This window comes from Plectropomus leopardus, chromosome 15, assembly GCF_026936395.1.
Source record: "Plectropomus leopardus strain MGB_pleo_1.0 chromosome 15, ASM2693639v1, whole genome shotgun sequence".
Lineage (NCBI taxonomy): Eukaryota > Metazoa > Chordata > Actinopteri > Perciformes > Serranidae > Plectropomus > Plectropomus leopardus.
Genome location: NC_142190.1, coordinates 11549053 through 11564983, shown reverse-complemented (window position 1 = coordinate 11564983; position 15931 = coordinate 11549053). Strand labels below are relative to the sequence as shown.

Below are 15931 nucleotides of genomic sequence, written 5' to 3'. Positions count from 1 at the left end.
AAAATTATATTATGTATATTTTTTTTAAAAAACATATTCTCCCCGTCGGGGAATCGAACCCCGGTCTTCCGCGTGACAGGCGGAGATACTGTCCACTATACTAACGAGGATGAACTGCAGTACTTTTTGACCATAACAGTGATATTAATACACCGGAGGTATGGTCTCTTTTCCTGTATAACTTTTTATGAAAGTAAATTACTGTTCCTAGTGTCATTAAAACTATTATTTCAGGTTTGTTTCACATTGAACAGCTAACTGGGTACGTTTTCCTGTATTTAAAGACAATTTTAAAGTAATTGTTCTTGCATTGATATGCACATGTATTATTTAACGAAAATCCCATTCACCTATATATACCTTGGTAACTACTGTGCCACCTCCTGGTCACAAGCCTGTACAACAACAACTCGACTTCTCAATAATAAGATGACTAAGGGTCGTAAACGTTACATAAAAAGAAGCACTGGTCATAGTGTTTACTCACTATTTCTGTATGACTACATGTTTGTGAAGACTCCTTCATGTGACGCGTAAGAAAACTATATTCTCCCCGTCGGGGAATCGAACCCCGGTCTTCCGCGTGACAGGCGGAGATACTGTCCACTATACTAACGAGGATGTATACATAGATTTTCCGAGTGACAAAACAAACAAAAAAAAAACAGTTATTACATGAGGAAAGTTCTTATACTTGAATTAAATGAGGTTAAAAACCTTTCAATAATTACTTTAGTCGTACCTTAACAACAGTGTAACACTACATACGTATTACGTCAAAATGTCAATAAAACAACAAAGAAAAGTTCAAAGAAACGATATTATAAATACAAATACAAAAAAACCTCCCGCACCTGGAGGACATACACGGTCAACGGGCTGTTAGTATTTAAGACCCACACGTGCCATTGTTATCACACCTTAGGCTCAACCTTTCAGGTAGGCTACTACACAAATGGCCCTCAGTTGTATCTGAGTTGTTTCAACAACAGTTCATATGCCAAAATTATTTTTAATGGCAGCGAAAGGTTCTCAGGTTTATTATTTTTTGGTCTATTTTGCAAATGATTTTTTTTATTGACAAAGTAAACATGTAAATGATGCAGCACAGCACATGTAACAAACAGCAGACTCCATCTGAAAGATGTAAGTATTTATAAGGAAATGAATGACAAAAATCCAAGTATCCAAGTAATCCAAGTAAACAGAAAAATACAAGCATACTGGAAATCATTTTATTGTCTATATAAGAGCTGTAGCTGAACACATAAGTCACAGTTGGGTGCAAGTTCAGATGGAAAAAAAACAAATGCATAAGGATATCTTTCTTTTGATTTATTTTAAGAGTGTCAGAGACAGACAAAATCCTTTTGCTGTGGTCTGAGGCAACATTTTGCCCACTGGCAACTTTGTTTAACTTTTTTCAGACAAAACATCACAGTAAATGGTTATAAAGACTCTGGGAACATGACTTGAAGATACCTCCCGTCTCGATGAGACTCCCTGTCCCTGCAGAGGACACCAATGTGTTTTGCTCATCCTTCAGAGGAGCTGTAGAAGTCATCTGATCACTGTGACATCCTCTCAGTCTGTCAGAAAACACAATATGGAATTAAGTTTGTTAACAGAGCAGACTGTAATCCTAAAACCTTTCAGTATCAGAGCTGTTGGATCAAAAACACACAAAACACACACCTTAATGCTAACATTAGCCTCCTGTCAACTTTAGCTTGGCACTGCAGGCCGCGGTCATAAGTATTTAGCACAGACAGGCTACACAGGAGCACTTACCAAAAACCAGAGGAATAATTGGCGTCCCCTGTGGTTGTAAATGTGAATGAAGTACGTCTTCGTTAAATCTTGTACCTTAGGACTCCTTAGGAGGCTCTACAGCTCTGCCATCTGCTGCCAAATAGCAGAGCAGCACCACACATGTGCGCCCCCTGAGGACCGCGTTTAAGGACGCATCGGAAGTTACAGACTTGTTGATCATCGACAGCAGCAGCGGACAGTCACAAGACATCAGGAAATTTGAGATATGATAATGAAAAGCTGTCACTTGTTTCCGCCCGGTCTCGAACCGGGGACCTTTCGCGTGTTAGGCGAACGTGATAACCACTACACTACGGAAACTCGATGTTTGCAAAAGTGCTGCGTTCAAGCACAATCAGATATTTGTCGTCCATGCTTGGTTAATAATTGCTGAAAGCGACGTATGGTAAATATGTAGAGTTTGGATACCGATTCTCTCCAAAACAGATCCAATGTTTCCGCCCGGTTTCGAACCGGGGACCTTTCGCGTGTGAGGCGAACGTGATAACCACTACACTACGGAAACTCCTTGCGAGGCATTTGGGGACATCCAGGAAAAAATCATGAAATTGATCAAAATGAAGGCATACTGGAAGGATTACACTATGGAAACGCGAGACACAAATCAAACTTTTCCTTCCCTTCCAGTGAACCGCCTGCGCCTTTCAAATACCTACACTTGTGGTGGATGAGACTCCCTGTCCCTTCAGAGGACGTTATTTATTCCTTTTTTTGTTTATTATCTAGTTTTTTTTGCCACAAGGCCTGTTTTTCATTGACTAAAATGTGCTACTTCTGAAACATTACACTTAACAATTTATTTCATTCAACACTTTTTTCTGCAGTTTTAGAACGCCCTATTATTGTCCCTGTGTAGCAATAATGCTGCGTAATCAAAATCTTGATGTGCCACACCTGTCAGGTGGATGGATTAACTAGGAAAAGGAGAAGTGCTCACTAACATAGATAACAACAAATTTGCTTCCAAAATTTGAGAGAATTTCATGTGCTTATAAAAATCTTAAATCAACTGAAACGTGAAAAATGGCAGCAAACAAAAAAAAAAGAAAAAAAAAAGTATTGCATTGAATTTTTTGCTTAGTGTAATTTAATAAATGGTATAACTTTACACTCTGCCAAATATGTCAGGTCAAATTCTAATAAGTATAAGGTATATAGATTTATATAAGCTGCACAAAACATCCAGCATATTTACCACGGAGCCATAAAAAGCACGTTTCTGGGGCCTGACTATTTCAGTTAATTGTAACATTATCTACTGTAATCGAAAAGCCGGTACACAATATACACGGCATAAATGTGACGATTATTTTTACTTTAAAGCCTCAACAAGGGGGGAATATGAGTCATTAAACATTATATTCAGTAAAAAAAAAATGCTGAGGTTATGAAGTTATGTTACAAGGCCTTTACCACTAGATGTCAGTCAAACATACTAGTGTCAACGGAGGTTTGCGTAAGCACAAGTAAAGTCTGAAATACTCACTTTAATATGACTGCGTTTAAGACCGTGATAGTGAGGCTAGCTAACAGAGAGCAGCCTGGCCTGTTTACGAGGCTGCAAAACACACACCTTAATGCATACGTTAGCCTCCTGTCAACTTTAGCTTGGCACTGCGGTGTGGTGGTGCTCTGCTGTTTGGCGGCGTATGGCAGAGCCGTAGAGCCTCGTGAGGAGTCGTACGCTACAAAACTGATCAAAGACGTACTTCATTCACATTCATTCACAACCACAGGGGAAGCCGGTTATTCCTCTGGTGTTTTTGGTAAGTGCTCCTGTGTAGCCTGTCTGTGCTAAGTACTTATGACCGCCGCCTCCATGCACCACACATGTTCTCCCCCCGGAGTGCCGCGTTTATGGACACATCGGAAGTTACATATCTCTTGATCATCGCCAGCAGCAGTTAATGGTCATGACGTCACGAGACGTGATGTCTGTGAGGTATGATAATGAAAAGCTGTCACTGTTTCCGCCCGGTCTCGAACCGGGGACCTTTCGCGTGTTAGGCGAACGTGATAACCACTACACTACGGAAACACGACGTTGATGCACGTGCTGCGTTCAGGGACAATCAGATATTAGTCGTCCATGAAGAAGGGGAAAAATAATGTTTCCGCCCGGTCTCGAACCGGGGACCTTTCGCGTGTTAGGCGAACGTGATAACCACTACACTACGGAAACTCCGCATGCGGCGTTTACGGACATCCAGGAGAAAATAATTAAATTGGTCAAAACGAAAGACTACTGTAAAGAGTACAGGTTACCTGGTACGTTTGCTCTGGACCTCAATTTTACGGTAGTCTGGGAGGGGGGAAAATAATGTTTCCACCCGGTTTCGAACCGGGGACCTTTCGCGTGTGAGGCGAACGTGATAACCACTACACTACGGAAACCGCTATAACGAAAAATTGTGATGTATCTCCAAAAAATGTACAATATGAAATATTGCCAGTTATTAATTTACATAGGCCAATATTAATGGAGTGAGGAAAAAGTAAGCCAAGTCAATTTTATTTATGAAGCCCATTATCAAAAACACGGTTTGCCTCAGAGCTCTACTCTACAGCATATGACATCCCTCTGCCCTTAGACCCTCACATCGCCTAAGGAAAAACTGGATGATGAGGGATCCCTCTTCCAGGACGGACAGTCAAATTACAATAATGACAAAAAGGAATGAAGAAAGTAAGATATACAAGTAAGAGTTTTTCTACATTGAGTTACTTTTACTTAAGTAATGGATCGGAGTAAACTTTTGTCAGTAATACAAACACACAAGGCCTTAGATGTAGTAATATGTGTGACTCATAAACTGCAGTGACTCACTGATGTGACTCTGGATGTCTCATCATCCGCTCTCTCCAAATATAAACACCTTCACTGTGAAACATGAAACACACAGAAAATTATAAAATTTGTATGTATCAGATTATGTCTAAATTACTTAATTTATTGATTATCTTTCTTTTTCATCAATATCAGTGACTACTTGAGACTTTACGTCTGACGTAAATTAAATCTAAATGCAAACTAAAATCTTTTCTCTCAGTGGCCACAATGGAGGAAATGTATTTGTGTGGGGTTGCTTTTGTTTCTTTTCACATTGTTTTTGTTCCTCTTTGAATGTTTGCTGAAAGTTTTGGAAATCACAAGTTAAGCTGAAAGCCCCGTTGAAAGCCCTCATGCGTGACACAAAGAATAGTTGTGACAAAAATAACAGATGTATTTTTGTGTGTGTGAGGGATGCAGTCAATGTGTAATCAACACAGTGATTCCCCTTTTGGACTATTGAGAAACATTTTTGAGGGGAATTCTTCACTTTCAGGATATTTTCAAATGTGACTGTTTACCAGTTCTTGTATCCTTGTTTCTCTGACCTCGATTGCAGTAGATATATTAGTACTACTACTTTTGCTGATACATTCAGACAGGGGCGGAGTGGCCATCAGGAGTACCGGGAGGTTTTCCAGTGTCTAGTCTGTTTTCAATATTTATACTTGCAGTTATTTAAAGAAAACATAATGATCAGTACAATCTAATACAATTGAAGTGAACTGCAGTACATACCAATTTCTTCATTTATCAATCTTATTTTAAGTATTTGACGGATAGTATATTATGAGAACACTGGCATTATAGTGGATAATACAATATGCAGTAGTGGAGAAAGTATTCACATCATTTACTAAGAAAAAAAGTACCAATACCACAATGCAAAAGTACACCATTACAAGTAATAGCTCTGCATTAAAATCCTAATTAAGTAAAGCTTCATTATACAGGACCAGAAATACCTCACAATTTCCAAGAAAGTTTCTTAAAAGTAAAAGTACTCGTTCTGCAGTAGTTTTTACCTGTGACTGATATTTAATATATCAATCAGACATGATTACATTTGATAATAAGCAGCATTGTTCGGTTGTAGCTGCTCAAGTTGGAGCTAGTTTTGACTTCTTTATGTACTTTTAGTTAGTTTAGTCCAGTGGTTCCCTACAAAGGGGTTGAGCCCCTCTAAAGGGTCACGAGATAACTCTGAGGGGGTGTGAGATGATTCATGTGAGTTACACAACAAGGAGATCCCACCACATAATCTGATAGGTCAGCTAGACATTTAGAACAGGAATCAGGAATCAGCATGACAGCACACCACAGTCATCACTCTTTATATTTATTTATTTTTTTAAATTTAATTAAATTTTTTGCTAAATTTCAAGTCATTGTCTTGTGGGTTGTAACTTCATCCCATGTTTTTGAAAGATATCAAGTCAATTTGCTCAGGTTTCAAAGTGTTAGACGTCTACTTCATCACATTTCAGAAAGAAATCATCTACTTTTTACTCCACTTTTAGTGCAGCCACTGCTATTATGACTGTTTAAATATTATCATTATTATTATTCCAGCCATCAAAGGAAGGCAAAAGTATTTCCTTGTTTCTTTTTCTCTGTGATGAAGTTAAATGACTTTCGTCGTCAAGTAAAGAGGAACCAACTCATGTTGATGACATCCTGCACAAACGCACAGAGTATAAAAGCCTCGTTGTGTTATGTCAGTTGTCAGTCGGGTGTATCTCAGCATGGAGGGGAACTACGTCAGGCACGTGGAGCTTTTGGGCTTCGAGAAACGTTCATTTCCCAGTCAGCACTTCGTAAGGCTCAAAACATTTACTCTGCAAATCCTTTAAAAACTATACATTTAGAGATGTTCTTTTTGAAATAAGTCGTAATGCTGAATCAGCATTCAGAATCTAAATAGAAGATTTTGAAAAAAGTACATCTTGTTGTGTTTAAGTGTGATATAATATGTGCAGGTGTACATGCTGATGGTGAAATGGAGCGACCTCTCTGAAAAGCTGATCTACAGGACGTATCCTGAGATTTACACCTTCCACGTAAGCTCCTTCTGCACTACAACGTATAATCTCTGCTGAGTTGTGCACTTCTACAAATGAAGTAAACCAAAAATGAGAAAAAGCTCTTCCTGAATCTGAGTTAAAAATATTTTGTTTTGATGGCAGAAATCTCTGAAGGAGATGTTTCCCATCGAGGCTGGTCAAATAGAAAAGAAGGACAGAATCATCCCGTCATTACCAGGTAAAAATAATGACTTTTCACTATGTTTGTATGTAAAGATTGTGTTACATCTTATCATTTTAGTTTTGTATGATGCCATTCTCTTTAGTTTATAACTTTGATGTTTTGAGAAGCTGCAGAGTGCACAGGACAATTACAACACTATTAATTACTCACCTAATCACAGACAAGTTTTAAAAGATGACCCAAATATGTATGAAGTACATGAGGCATTTTAAAATAATTTTCAGTTTATACTCTGTGTTCTGTAACCTTTTGTCAGGAAGCACCTGGAGATATTTAAGCACATGTGGCTGAATCTACTTCTCCTTTTAGATTCGTTACAGAAACTGAGAACGCTGCTAAGCAGGCTGATATCAACCACTGTTTTGAAATTTTGGCAGCTGTAAAGAACAAGAAGTGAAGCTAATGTGGCTACTGAGAGCTGTTTTATGGACACTGTAATTACTGCGTGCATTAGAGGAACTGCAGCGAATTGCTCTAAATGTTTAATGACAGCAGGCATCGTAAAAGACACTGATGTTGAGCATATTTGTTTTCTGTTCCTGTTCAGGTTTTATGTCCCAGTTCTCTTGAAAACAGAACTCCCTTGTGAAAATCTAATTACAAAACAAAACTTGTTGCAATGTAGAGAAAGTGAGGCAACGACAAAACCCAAATCTTGATGCAACAGCAGCCGACTTGCACTGCTCTGGAAATTACGACCTCTTAAAAGCAGATGTGTAAAAGTAACTCAGTACTCAAGTACAATTCTGAGGTACTCTTACTTTACCTGAGTATTTAATTTCTATGCTTAAAGTATATAATAAGTAGTATATAATACTTCTACTTCACTACATTTCATAGGCAAATATTGTACTTATTACTTCACTTTAGTTATCTGACAGTTGGAGTTAATGGCTATACTACAAATTAAGAGTTTACAAACAAAACATGTAATCAATTTATAAACGATGACACTGTGCTCCAAATTAAACTATCCAACAGTATTTAAAGAAGTTCAAATGTACCCTAACTCCAAAAGCTATGGCATTAAAATGCCTGCTTTTGTTGTAGTATTTCATTGATATTATTTATTTAAAATAATAAAACTCATTCTGCCCAACAAGTACTTTCACTTTCATATTTTCAGTACATTTTGCTCTTAATATTTTTGTACCTTAAGTGAAATATTTTGAATGTCAGACCTTTATTAACAGAATGCTTTTACAGAGTGTTTTTTTTAATGAGATATTCACACATCCAACTGTCTCAGATGCAGGTGTGTTGGAAAGTATCACTTGAGTCGTAAGAAAAGAAAGTCCCACACACTGCTCTTACTCAGCATCACTTTTAGGTTAAACTACATTTTTGAACCCACTGGACTGTCATCAAGGGACACCGGTAAGTAAAATACTCCTGATAAAGGTCCAGAGGGACTTGAACAACAGTACAACCAATACATTTTGATGCCGAGCAAGAGCACTGTATGGCACCTTCTTTCCTCAAGGCTCAAGTGCTTTCACTCAATGAAAGATATAAGTACTATGAGTACACACACAGGGTGGGTGCCTAAAAGAGCATTTACAGTAAAAATCCAAAAATCTTCATGTGTATTTGTGTTTGTTTGTTTGTTTTTTTTGCCTGTGACTGACATGGTTGTGTTTGTGTTCTCAGCGTCGCGGTGGCTCTACAGCCAGAAGTCCCCAGAAACCAGAAAGACCACCTTAGCTGAGTATTTCCACTTGCTCGTCAACCTGCCGCCTCACATCTCCCGCAGCAAACACCTCTCCAACTTCCTCAAGGTCCGACCCGAGGACGAAAACCCACTTGCCCAAAACACGTCAGTATATCACACACACTTCTGCTTTGATTAGAGCTGATGTGCTAAACTTGGAAGATGTATCACATTATCAAACAAAGAGAAAAGAATTTAAATCGCGTATCTGTAAATTGACAAAGGATAATTTTCTCTTTAGACTGAAACGAAATGAGACATTTGTGGTCTCCAGGGAGCTGGCCAGAGGAAATGCATCTGGTAAGAGTCATTTTAGGTCCCACAGTTAACAACTACTTTATTTAAAACCTAATGCTTTGATAATAGCTTTAGTTGTAACATACAGGGCTCAACTTTGTCTCCAGCTGCTGGGTTCATTTTAAAATTATTTTCCTTTAAATGTTGTTCAGGCAAAATTAAAAGATACAATCATGTGTTTTACCTCTCAGAGATTTCTGGCCCCATCATACTGGACACCTACAGAGTGATCGCAGACTTCGCCAAGACGTCAAAGCATGAGATCGACCTGCATACAGGAGACCTGGTGGAAATTGTGGAGAAAAGTCAGAACGGTGAGAAGTTGATGCCCAAACTCCACCAGTGCAGCCAGTCATTACAAACTGATGCTCTGCAGCCAAATTTTACTCAAAGCCACAGAGGCTTCTTTTTATCTGAAGTGCAAATCCCAAAGTTTACACATACACAAAGCTGAATTTTAGCTGAATGAGAAACATGGAAGCGTTCCACCTTTACTTCAGGTGACGGAGGATGTGATGAACTTGAAAGAATAAACAAATGTATGAATAAATAAATCAAATATTAAATGAATAAACAAATGTTAAAATACAAATGGAAATATATAGATAAATGCATACATTAATTGATAAAAGTTGATAATTTAGACATAAATAAATGTCTCAATTATTTCTACATTTTTGTACAACTATATTTTATTTTATTTCTGTAATTATATGTCTTTACATAAATGAGATAGGAGGTCTTAACCTTCCATTTATTTCATTATTTATGCATTTATTTATTTATTAGAGTATGTATTTGTTTATTTTCATTTTTCTTGTCCCTGTATTTATGTATTTATTGATACTTATGTAATTTTTTGTTTTCCACACAGCTCCTCTGGTAACCATGACATATTCTACTTTGTCGTCTGAGTGAATTCGCTCAGCTTAATAGGAAAATCTTATCTGGAAAGATATTAACAATATCCCTTTATCTTTAATAAATAAAGTCAGGTTTTAAGTTGCTGTGGTTCTACTGTTGTGTTCAGGTTGGTGGTTCTGCCAGAGTGAGTCGAAACGAGGCTGGGTTCCTGCGTCCTACCTGGAGCCTCTGGATGGACCCGAGGAGGCTGAAGAAGCTGAACCAAACTACGAAGGCAAGCTGTCTACACTGTTTTCTTTAATAAATAATGCATTTTCAGTCTTTTCAACAATGTCGTTGTGTCTCTGCAGGAGAGCTGCACGTCACCATCAACGCGTACAAATCAGAGCAGGAGGACGAGATCTCTCTGGAGATCGGTGACACTGTCGAGGTTATTCACAAGCTGCTGGATGGCTGGTGGGTCGTCAGGTATGCTATCTGTACAGCCACATTGCTAACTGTTTATCTAATCTGGATACGAACGTATTCATTTGTAAATGCTGTTTGTCACAGAAAAGGAGAGGAGACTGGTTATTTCCCGTCCATGTTCCTGCAAAAAGGCGGCAAGAAAGAGAAATATGAGGCTGAGAAGATAAACCTGCAGGGAAAGAGGCCACCACCTCGCAGGTATGTCAGAGATTAAACAGGATAACACTAAAAACAGAGGATTTGTATATCATTTTGTGACACAATACATTTACTCAAGTACTACACTGAAGTATAATTTTGACTTCCTTCTACCTTATTGGAGTGCTGCTATTTTGTGCTACATTATACTTCTATTCCACTACATGTCAGAGGAAAATATTGTACTTCTTTTTCCCCTTTTCATAATAATATAAACTATAATTTAACAAATAAATGATACATTCTGCTTAATGTTTTACTTTTGGTACCTTAAGTATATTTTGATGATAATACCATTACACTTTTACTTAAGTAAAGTTTTTAATGGCAGGCTTTTACTTGTAGTTAAGGATTTTTACAGTGTGGTATTTCTACTTCTACTTAAGTTAAAGATCTGAGTGTGTTTCCCTCCACTGATGGGATATAGGATATAAGATATAGGTGAACTGCAGTTATATAGTAAAACACATCCCTTGTATAATACAGCACTATAGATACTATTAGTATATTATAGTAATATGTATGTATATATATATATATATGTTTATTATAAATCATGCATTTTTTAGATATCATACTGTAATTAATATATATTAATTACAGTATGATATCTAAAAAATGCATGATTCACTTCATCTGTGTGCTACTGTTAAAACATATTTTTTAAGTACTTCATTCTAAAACGTTACTTTTCCACTGTAATAAATTGATATCCACGGATGTTTGCACATAGTTTCTCTCTGCGGTTATATTGAGTCACTTAAGACAAAAGGGAAGTTCACTCTGTTGCTCCACAGTGTGTGATTTATTTCCTCTTTGCTGCACACTGCCATCAAGTATCTGTTTTTGGGACTAAAAGTACAAAATTTAAGACAATACATTTGCATTACAACCATTAAAAGCCTAAATAATTGATGACATCTATCAAATACCATTTCTTATTTGATAAAAATCACAAGTAAATTGTATTTATATGTATTATGTTAACTATTATATTTTTAGTTGTTCCTTTAAATATGTGTACTTGTAGACAGATTATTTCGACCAAATGAGTTTTTATCATTTCAGTACTGGAGAAAGTTTTCAGATCCTTTACTTAAGTAAAAATACTCATACCACAGTGTAAAAATACACCGTTATAAGTTACCATCCTGCATATACTTCGGTAAAAGTATGTAATTATAATCAAGAAATGTACTTACAGTATTAAAAGTAAAAGCACTAAATGCAAAAAAAAAACCTCCCCTATGACTTGCATTAATATAAAAGCAGGATTTAACTGTTGTAGTTGGTTGAGGTGGAGCTCGTGAACTATTGACTCCTATTTTTTTTCATTATGGACTAATCTAATGGTTATTTTTTAGTAATAAATGATTAATTGTTTTAGCTCTACTTGGACATTTTATATGTTTTTGAGCAAAAATCTTAATCAGTGCAAAAACCTCAAATGCAGAGGAGTAAAAAGTATCGATATTTAAGCCTGAAATGCAGCAGAGCAGAAGTAGAAATAGGCATTGATAAAAACTGCTCAAGTAAAATAATGTAACTCAAGAGTAAAGAGTTCAAAGTTTGTCATTTTAAGTATTAAAAAATACAAAAAATTGATAAAAAAAAAAAAAAATCAGACATCTCCAACATCTGAGATTCACTCTGAAAGCAGACGAACTATTGTAGGATCAACACCCACACACTCTACTTACCATTCAAGTCCCTGTGTCCTTTTTCATGTCTCAGGTCCACCATCCGAAATGCCAAGAGCATCCACAACAAGTCCCGCCAGCGGCTCAGCCAGGACACCTACCGCAGGAACAGCCGTCGATACCTCCAGCAGAAGGGCAGCCGCATTGCAGAGCCGCACAGGAACTCCAAGAACACTGCAAAGTCGCCGCTGATGGAGAGGAAAAACCAGGGTAATGAAAGTGTTTCAGACTGACATGTTTCCAGGGCAGTTTAGTCTGTGGCTGTCACTTAGATCTAAATGTTGTATCTTGTAAAGTCTTTTGGGTCTCTCTGAAGTAATTTTGTAACTTTTTTGGTCGTTCTGTGTCACTTTGTGATCATTTTGTATCTCCTTGAAGTCTTTTAGTGTCTCTTTTTGCTCATTTTGAGTCTCTTCCTGGTCAGTACTAATTTGGGTCCCTGGGGCCTGTGCCCAGAAGGCCCTTTCAGTGATCCACCCATGTACAAGATCTAATAATTGTGTCATTTGTAATCAACAGACAACATTCCCGAGACGTCCAGCTCCAGTTCGGAGAGCGAGCTGAAGAAGGAGGCTCCAGTCATCCCTCCCCGTCCAAGTGCGGAGCTCATCATGGAGCGCTGCAGCGACAACACCCGCAAGAAAGTCAGCATCCACAAGTCACGCTCCAGTTCCACCAGCTAGCATGGGAATGTATAGTATATTGTAAAAGTTATAACCAAATAGCTGTTTATGATACATAAGTAGGTTACCATATTTTATATAGGTAAGAAAATTGCTAAAAAATATTGAAACTACTTTATCCTTTGATTATGACTTTATTGTTATTTAGAAATAACAAATGTTATTCTATATTTTCTTATTGTCGATAAATCCGGTGAAAAGAAAAAACAACATGTCTGGCTGTCATATCAAGACAAACACTGTGGCAAACAGCTATAAACTAAGTGCAACATGTTATGTCTTTAAAACAACAAGACATCATGTTAAGGTGGGCTATGTGCGGGACTATTTCTTGACTGTTGCCCGTGAACCAGTGGAGACTAAAGGAAGTTACTGGTACGAGGCAAAAAATAGTCTGAATCATAACCCCCATAAAATGACAAAATGTAGTTTTGACACTTAGTTTAACTGTACGAATTAAATAAAGTACAAGTTAATAATTGAGCTTTACAGATTTACTTACCTTCCGTTAACCCTAATTTTCTTGTCTTTATGCAACGCTAAGCTAAGCCGTGCTGACTTTAGTTGCATGTTCGTTTTTTTTAGAAAGTGCAAAAAGTATTTTTTGTATATGTCAAACTATTCCTTTAAAACATGATCACCAAAAACAACATTTATTATTGAGATGTCAAGTTAGCTTACCTACAACCTTACCTTGCAGTGCTTGCTTTTTCAGCTCTACCTCACTGTTAGTTGCTATATTTTATAAGCTATATTTTGTTTAAGGCAAAAGGTGAATATACTTTGTACCGTTATTATGATTTTTAGAGTTTTCTTTACGGAGAAAATAATTACATTTCTGTTTGTGACTTCTGTGTGGCAGGTATTACATCTATTTCCAAGCATCTATAGAGCTTTGTTTTAATTTATTCGCTTAATAATTGTATATAATCATGAAACAAAATGTTTATTTCTGCAGTCTTTCCTCAAATTATTCTCATTTTTTCAATATAAGGTATCAGTGCCTAATATGCACACACAAATTCTCACTTTGGAGGTGTATTAAAAACCTGTGCTTATAGATTCCAAATTCCTCCCAGGGATCAATAAAATATTTCTGATTCAAATTTTTACTCTTTGAACTGAGCCTTTTCAATCTAAACATTTTACTCATTTTAGTATAACTTTCCTGATTATATCAGGCTGCTTTTAGTATGGCTACACTTCCTTATATCATAAACAGAGTTCTGTAGGTTTTGTGGGACAAACAGGAATAAGGACAGGTTAGGGAGAATGTAGGTCTCTCTTTAAAAAGCCTCAAAGTCTTAAAAAATCCCCAAAGTCATCTACCTGCAGTACATTTAAAAATGAGGCTGAGGATGTCAAGGACAAAAAGTTCTCACTCTGTTGATGAAATCTTCCTTTGTGTTGACAGTCACAAGGGACATTTTGCTTAGAGTACTTTGGATAATTTCCTTTACATCTTCCTGATTATACTTGCATAGGCTAACCTTTAACACCTGGATTGCCATCAGTTTTCTTGTCGTGCATTCTGATGTCACTAGCATTCAAACCTCTGAAACCAGAGAAAATTGGTTTAATTTCTTTCAAAATCACAAGAAAAACCACAATAAGCAATTTGGCAATAATTGTACCACAAAGTCCCAAAAAGTAAGTAAACATTGGTTATTACATATGCTTAAAAAAATATCTATATATATAAAGAGAGAGAGAGGTCATTTTCTCGTTTGTTTTACTATTCTTTCTTTTTAATAGTTAATACTTTTACATATGGGCAGTCCGAATACTTCCTCCATCACTAAGCATTTGGATGCGGCACCATACCCACTTCTACAGAGTAAACACCTGATTACTTCTTCAACAACTGTGCTGTCGTGTCACCGTAGTGTCAACCAAATGAAAGGCGACAAAAAATGACATTTACTATGAAGAAAACATTTGACCCCGACGTGATTTGAACACGCAACCTTCTGATCTGGAGTCAGACGCGCTACCGTTGCGCCACGAGGTCTTGAGATCCGGAAATAAATATATGGAAAAATAAACATACTACTGTCGAGATAGGTTACCACTCACCATTATTCTGATTACCGTCATATTTCTCCACACTAATACATTCACGGGCAACCGTGACATAATATAAAGAAAAGCAAAGCAGAAACAGCAGCTAGCTTGCAAGCTAGGTAAGTAACGGTTAGCTAAGCTAGTGAGTGAAATAAAAGGTATAACCAAACCTGTAGCATTAATTCTTACAGAATGGAGATAACTTAGTAAACACAGCATCACTGACCTGCGAGCTGTAACCACAACACTGATTACAGACTTTCAAACGCAATGGAAGTTTTAATGACTTCACATTAGCAACTTGTCATTGCTACCATTGCTTCACTTCAGGCAAAAACAATAACGAAGTAAACCGCCACGCCTCCTGAAACAAGAGTGAGAGCACGTGTCGATAAGTCACGCGTACGTAACCGATGAGGTAACGCATTCCGTGGTAAAAGCTGACATGAAAGATTTATTGTCCCTTCTTGGCCATCTACCACTCAACCACACACAACAGCAAGGTCCTGGTATCAGAAACAATACGGTACCGGCCCAACTTACTGATAACTTTCCCTGGTGGTCTAGTGGTTAGGATTCGGCGCTCTCACCGCCGCGGCCCGGGTTCGATTCCCGGTCAGGGAACTACCTTTTCGCTTAAAAAAAGAACCTGCTTGTGCGGGCAGAAGCTTACCCATAACAGCTACACGAAAACAAGAAAACGTCCATGTCTTTTTTAACAGAATAAGCTTAATGAGAGTAAGATCACTCCGTTTCTACCTGACACTTTCCACTTTTCAGTGAGAGAGAATCTATTGGATACAATTTTTTATTCGAGTGAAAGTAAAAATGTGCCGACCAACCCCGTTCTACCCCATTTGAACATAATGGCAGTTAAGTACTAGTATTTGACTCCTCAAACTAAAATTTAAGCGTGATGAAACAAAAAAAAGACATGGTTTACATAAAAACATTGCATCATCATTGTAAAATTATCAACAATCCTCCAGCAGTACTTCTATAGATTAATACAGTT

The 15931-nt window shown here is 37.3% G+C and overlaps 1 protein-coding gene and 9 non-coding genes across 10 annotated transcripts; 2 read left to right on the top strand and 8 right to left on the bottom strand.

Moving 5' to 3' along the window:
- Positions 1-38: 38 nt before the first annotated feature.
- Positions 39-110, bottom strand: trnad-guc (transfer RNA aspartic acid (anticodon GUC)). Its single transcript has one exon. It is a non-coding gene; the product is annotated as a tRNA-Asp (tRNA).
- A 439-nt stretch (positions 111-549) lies between these two features.
- Positions 550-621, bottom strand: trnad-guc (transfer RNA aspartic acid (anticodon GUC)). The gene has a single exon. It is a non-coding gene; the product is annotated as a tRNA-Asp (tRNA).
- A 1439-nt stretch (positions 622-2060) lies between these two features.
- On the bottom strand, positions 2061-2133 carry trnav-aac (transfer RNA valine (anticodon AAC)). The gene has a single exon. It is a non-coding gene; the product is annotated as a tRNA-Val (tRNA).
- A 132-nt stretch (positions 2134-2265) lies between these two features.
- Positions 2266-2338, bottom strand: trnav-cac (transfer RNA valine (anticodon CAC)). The gene has a single exon. It is a non-coding gene; the product is annotated as a tRNA-Val (tRNA).
- Positions 2339-3798: 1460 nt separating this feature from the next.
- trnav-aac (transfer RNA valine (anticodon AAC)) lies at positions 3799-3871 on the bottom strand. The gene has a single exon. It is a non-coding gene; the product is annotated as a tRNA-Val (tRNA).
- A 71-nt stretch (positions 3872-3942) lies between these two features.
- trnav-aac (transfer RNA valine (anticodon AAC)) lies at positions 3943-4015 on the bottom strand. Its single transcript has one exon. It is a non-coding gene; the product is annotated as a tRNA-Val (tRNA).
- Positions 4016-4154: 139 nt separating this feature from the next.
- trnav-cac (transfer RNA valine (anticodon CAC)) lies at positions 4155-4227 on the bottom strand. The gene has a single exon. It is a non-coding gene; the product is annotated as a tRNA-Val (tRNA).
- Positions 4228-6329: 2102 nt separating this feature from the next.
- ncf1 (neutrophil cytosolic factor 1) lies at positions 6330-13964 on the top strand. Its single transcript, XM_088088752.1, has 11 exons — positions 6330-6480; positions 6643-6723; positions 6850-6925; positions 8582-8747; positions 8884-8942; positions 9131-9253; positions 9970-10077; positions 10154-10271; positions 10356-10469; positions 12204-12379; positions 12689-13964. Exons 1-11 carry the CDS (start codon positions 6379-6381, stop codon positions 12850-12852), a joined length of 1287 nt encoding a protein of 428 aa, XP_087944878.1. The 5' UTR covers positions 6330-6378; the 3' UTR covers positions 12853-13964.
- An 827-nt stretch (positions 13965-14791) lies between these two features.
- On the bottom strand, positions 14792-14863 carry trnaw-cca (transfer RNA tryptophan (anticodon CCA)). The gene has a single exon. It is a non-coding gene; the product is annotated as a tRNA-Trp (tRNA).
- A 605-nt stretch (positions 14864-15468) lies between these two features.
- trnae-cuc (transfer RNA glutamic acid (anticodon CUC)) lies at positions 15469-15540 on the top strand. Its single transcript has one exon. It is a non-coding gene; the product is annotated as a tRNA-Glu (tRNA).
- The last annotated feature ends 391 nt before the right edge of the window (positions 15541-15931 follow it).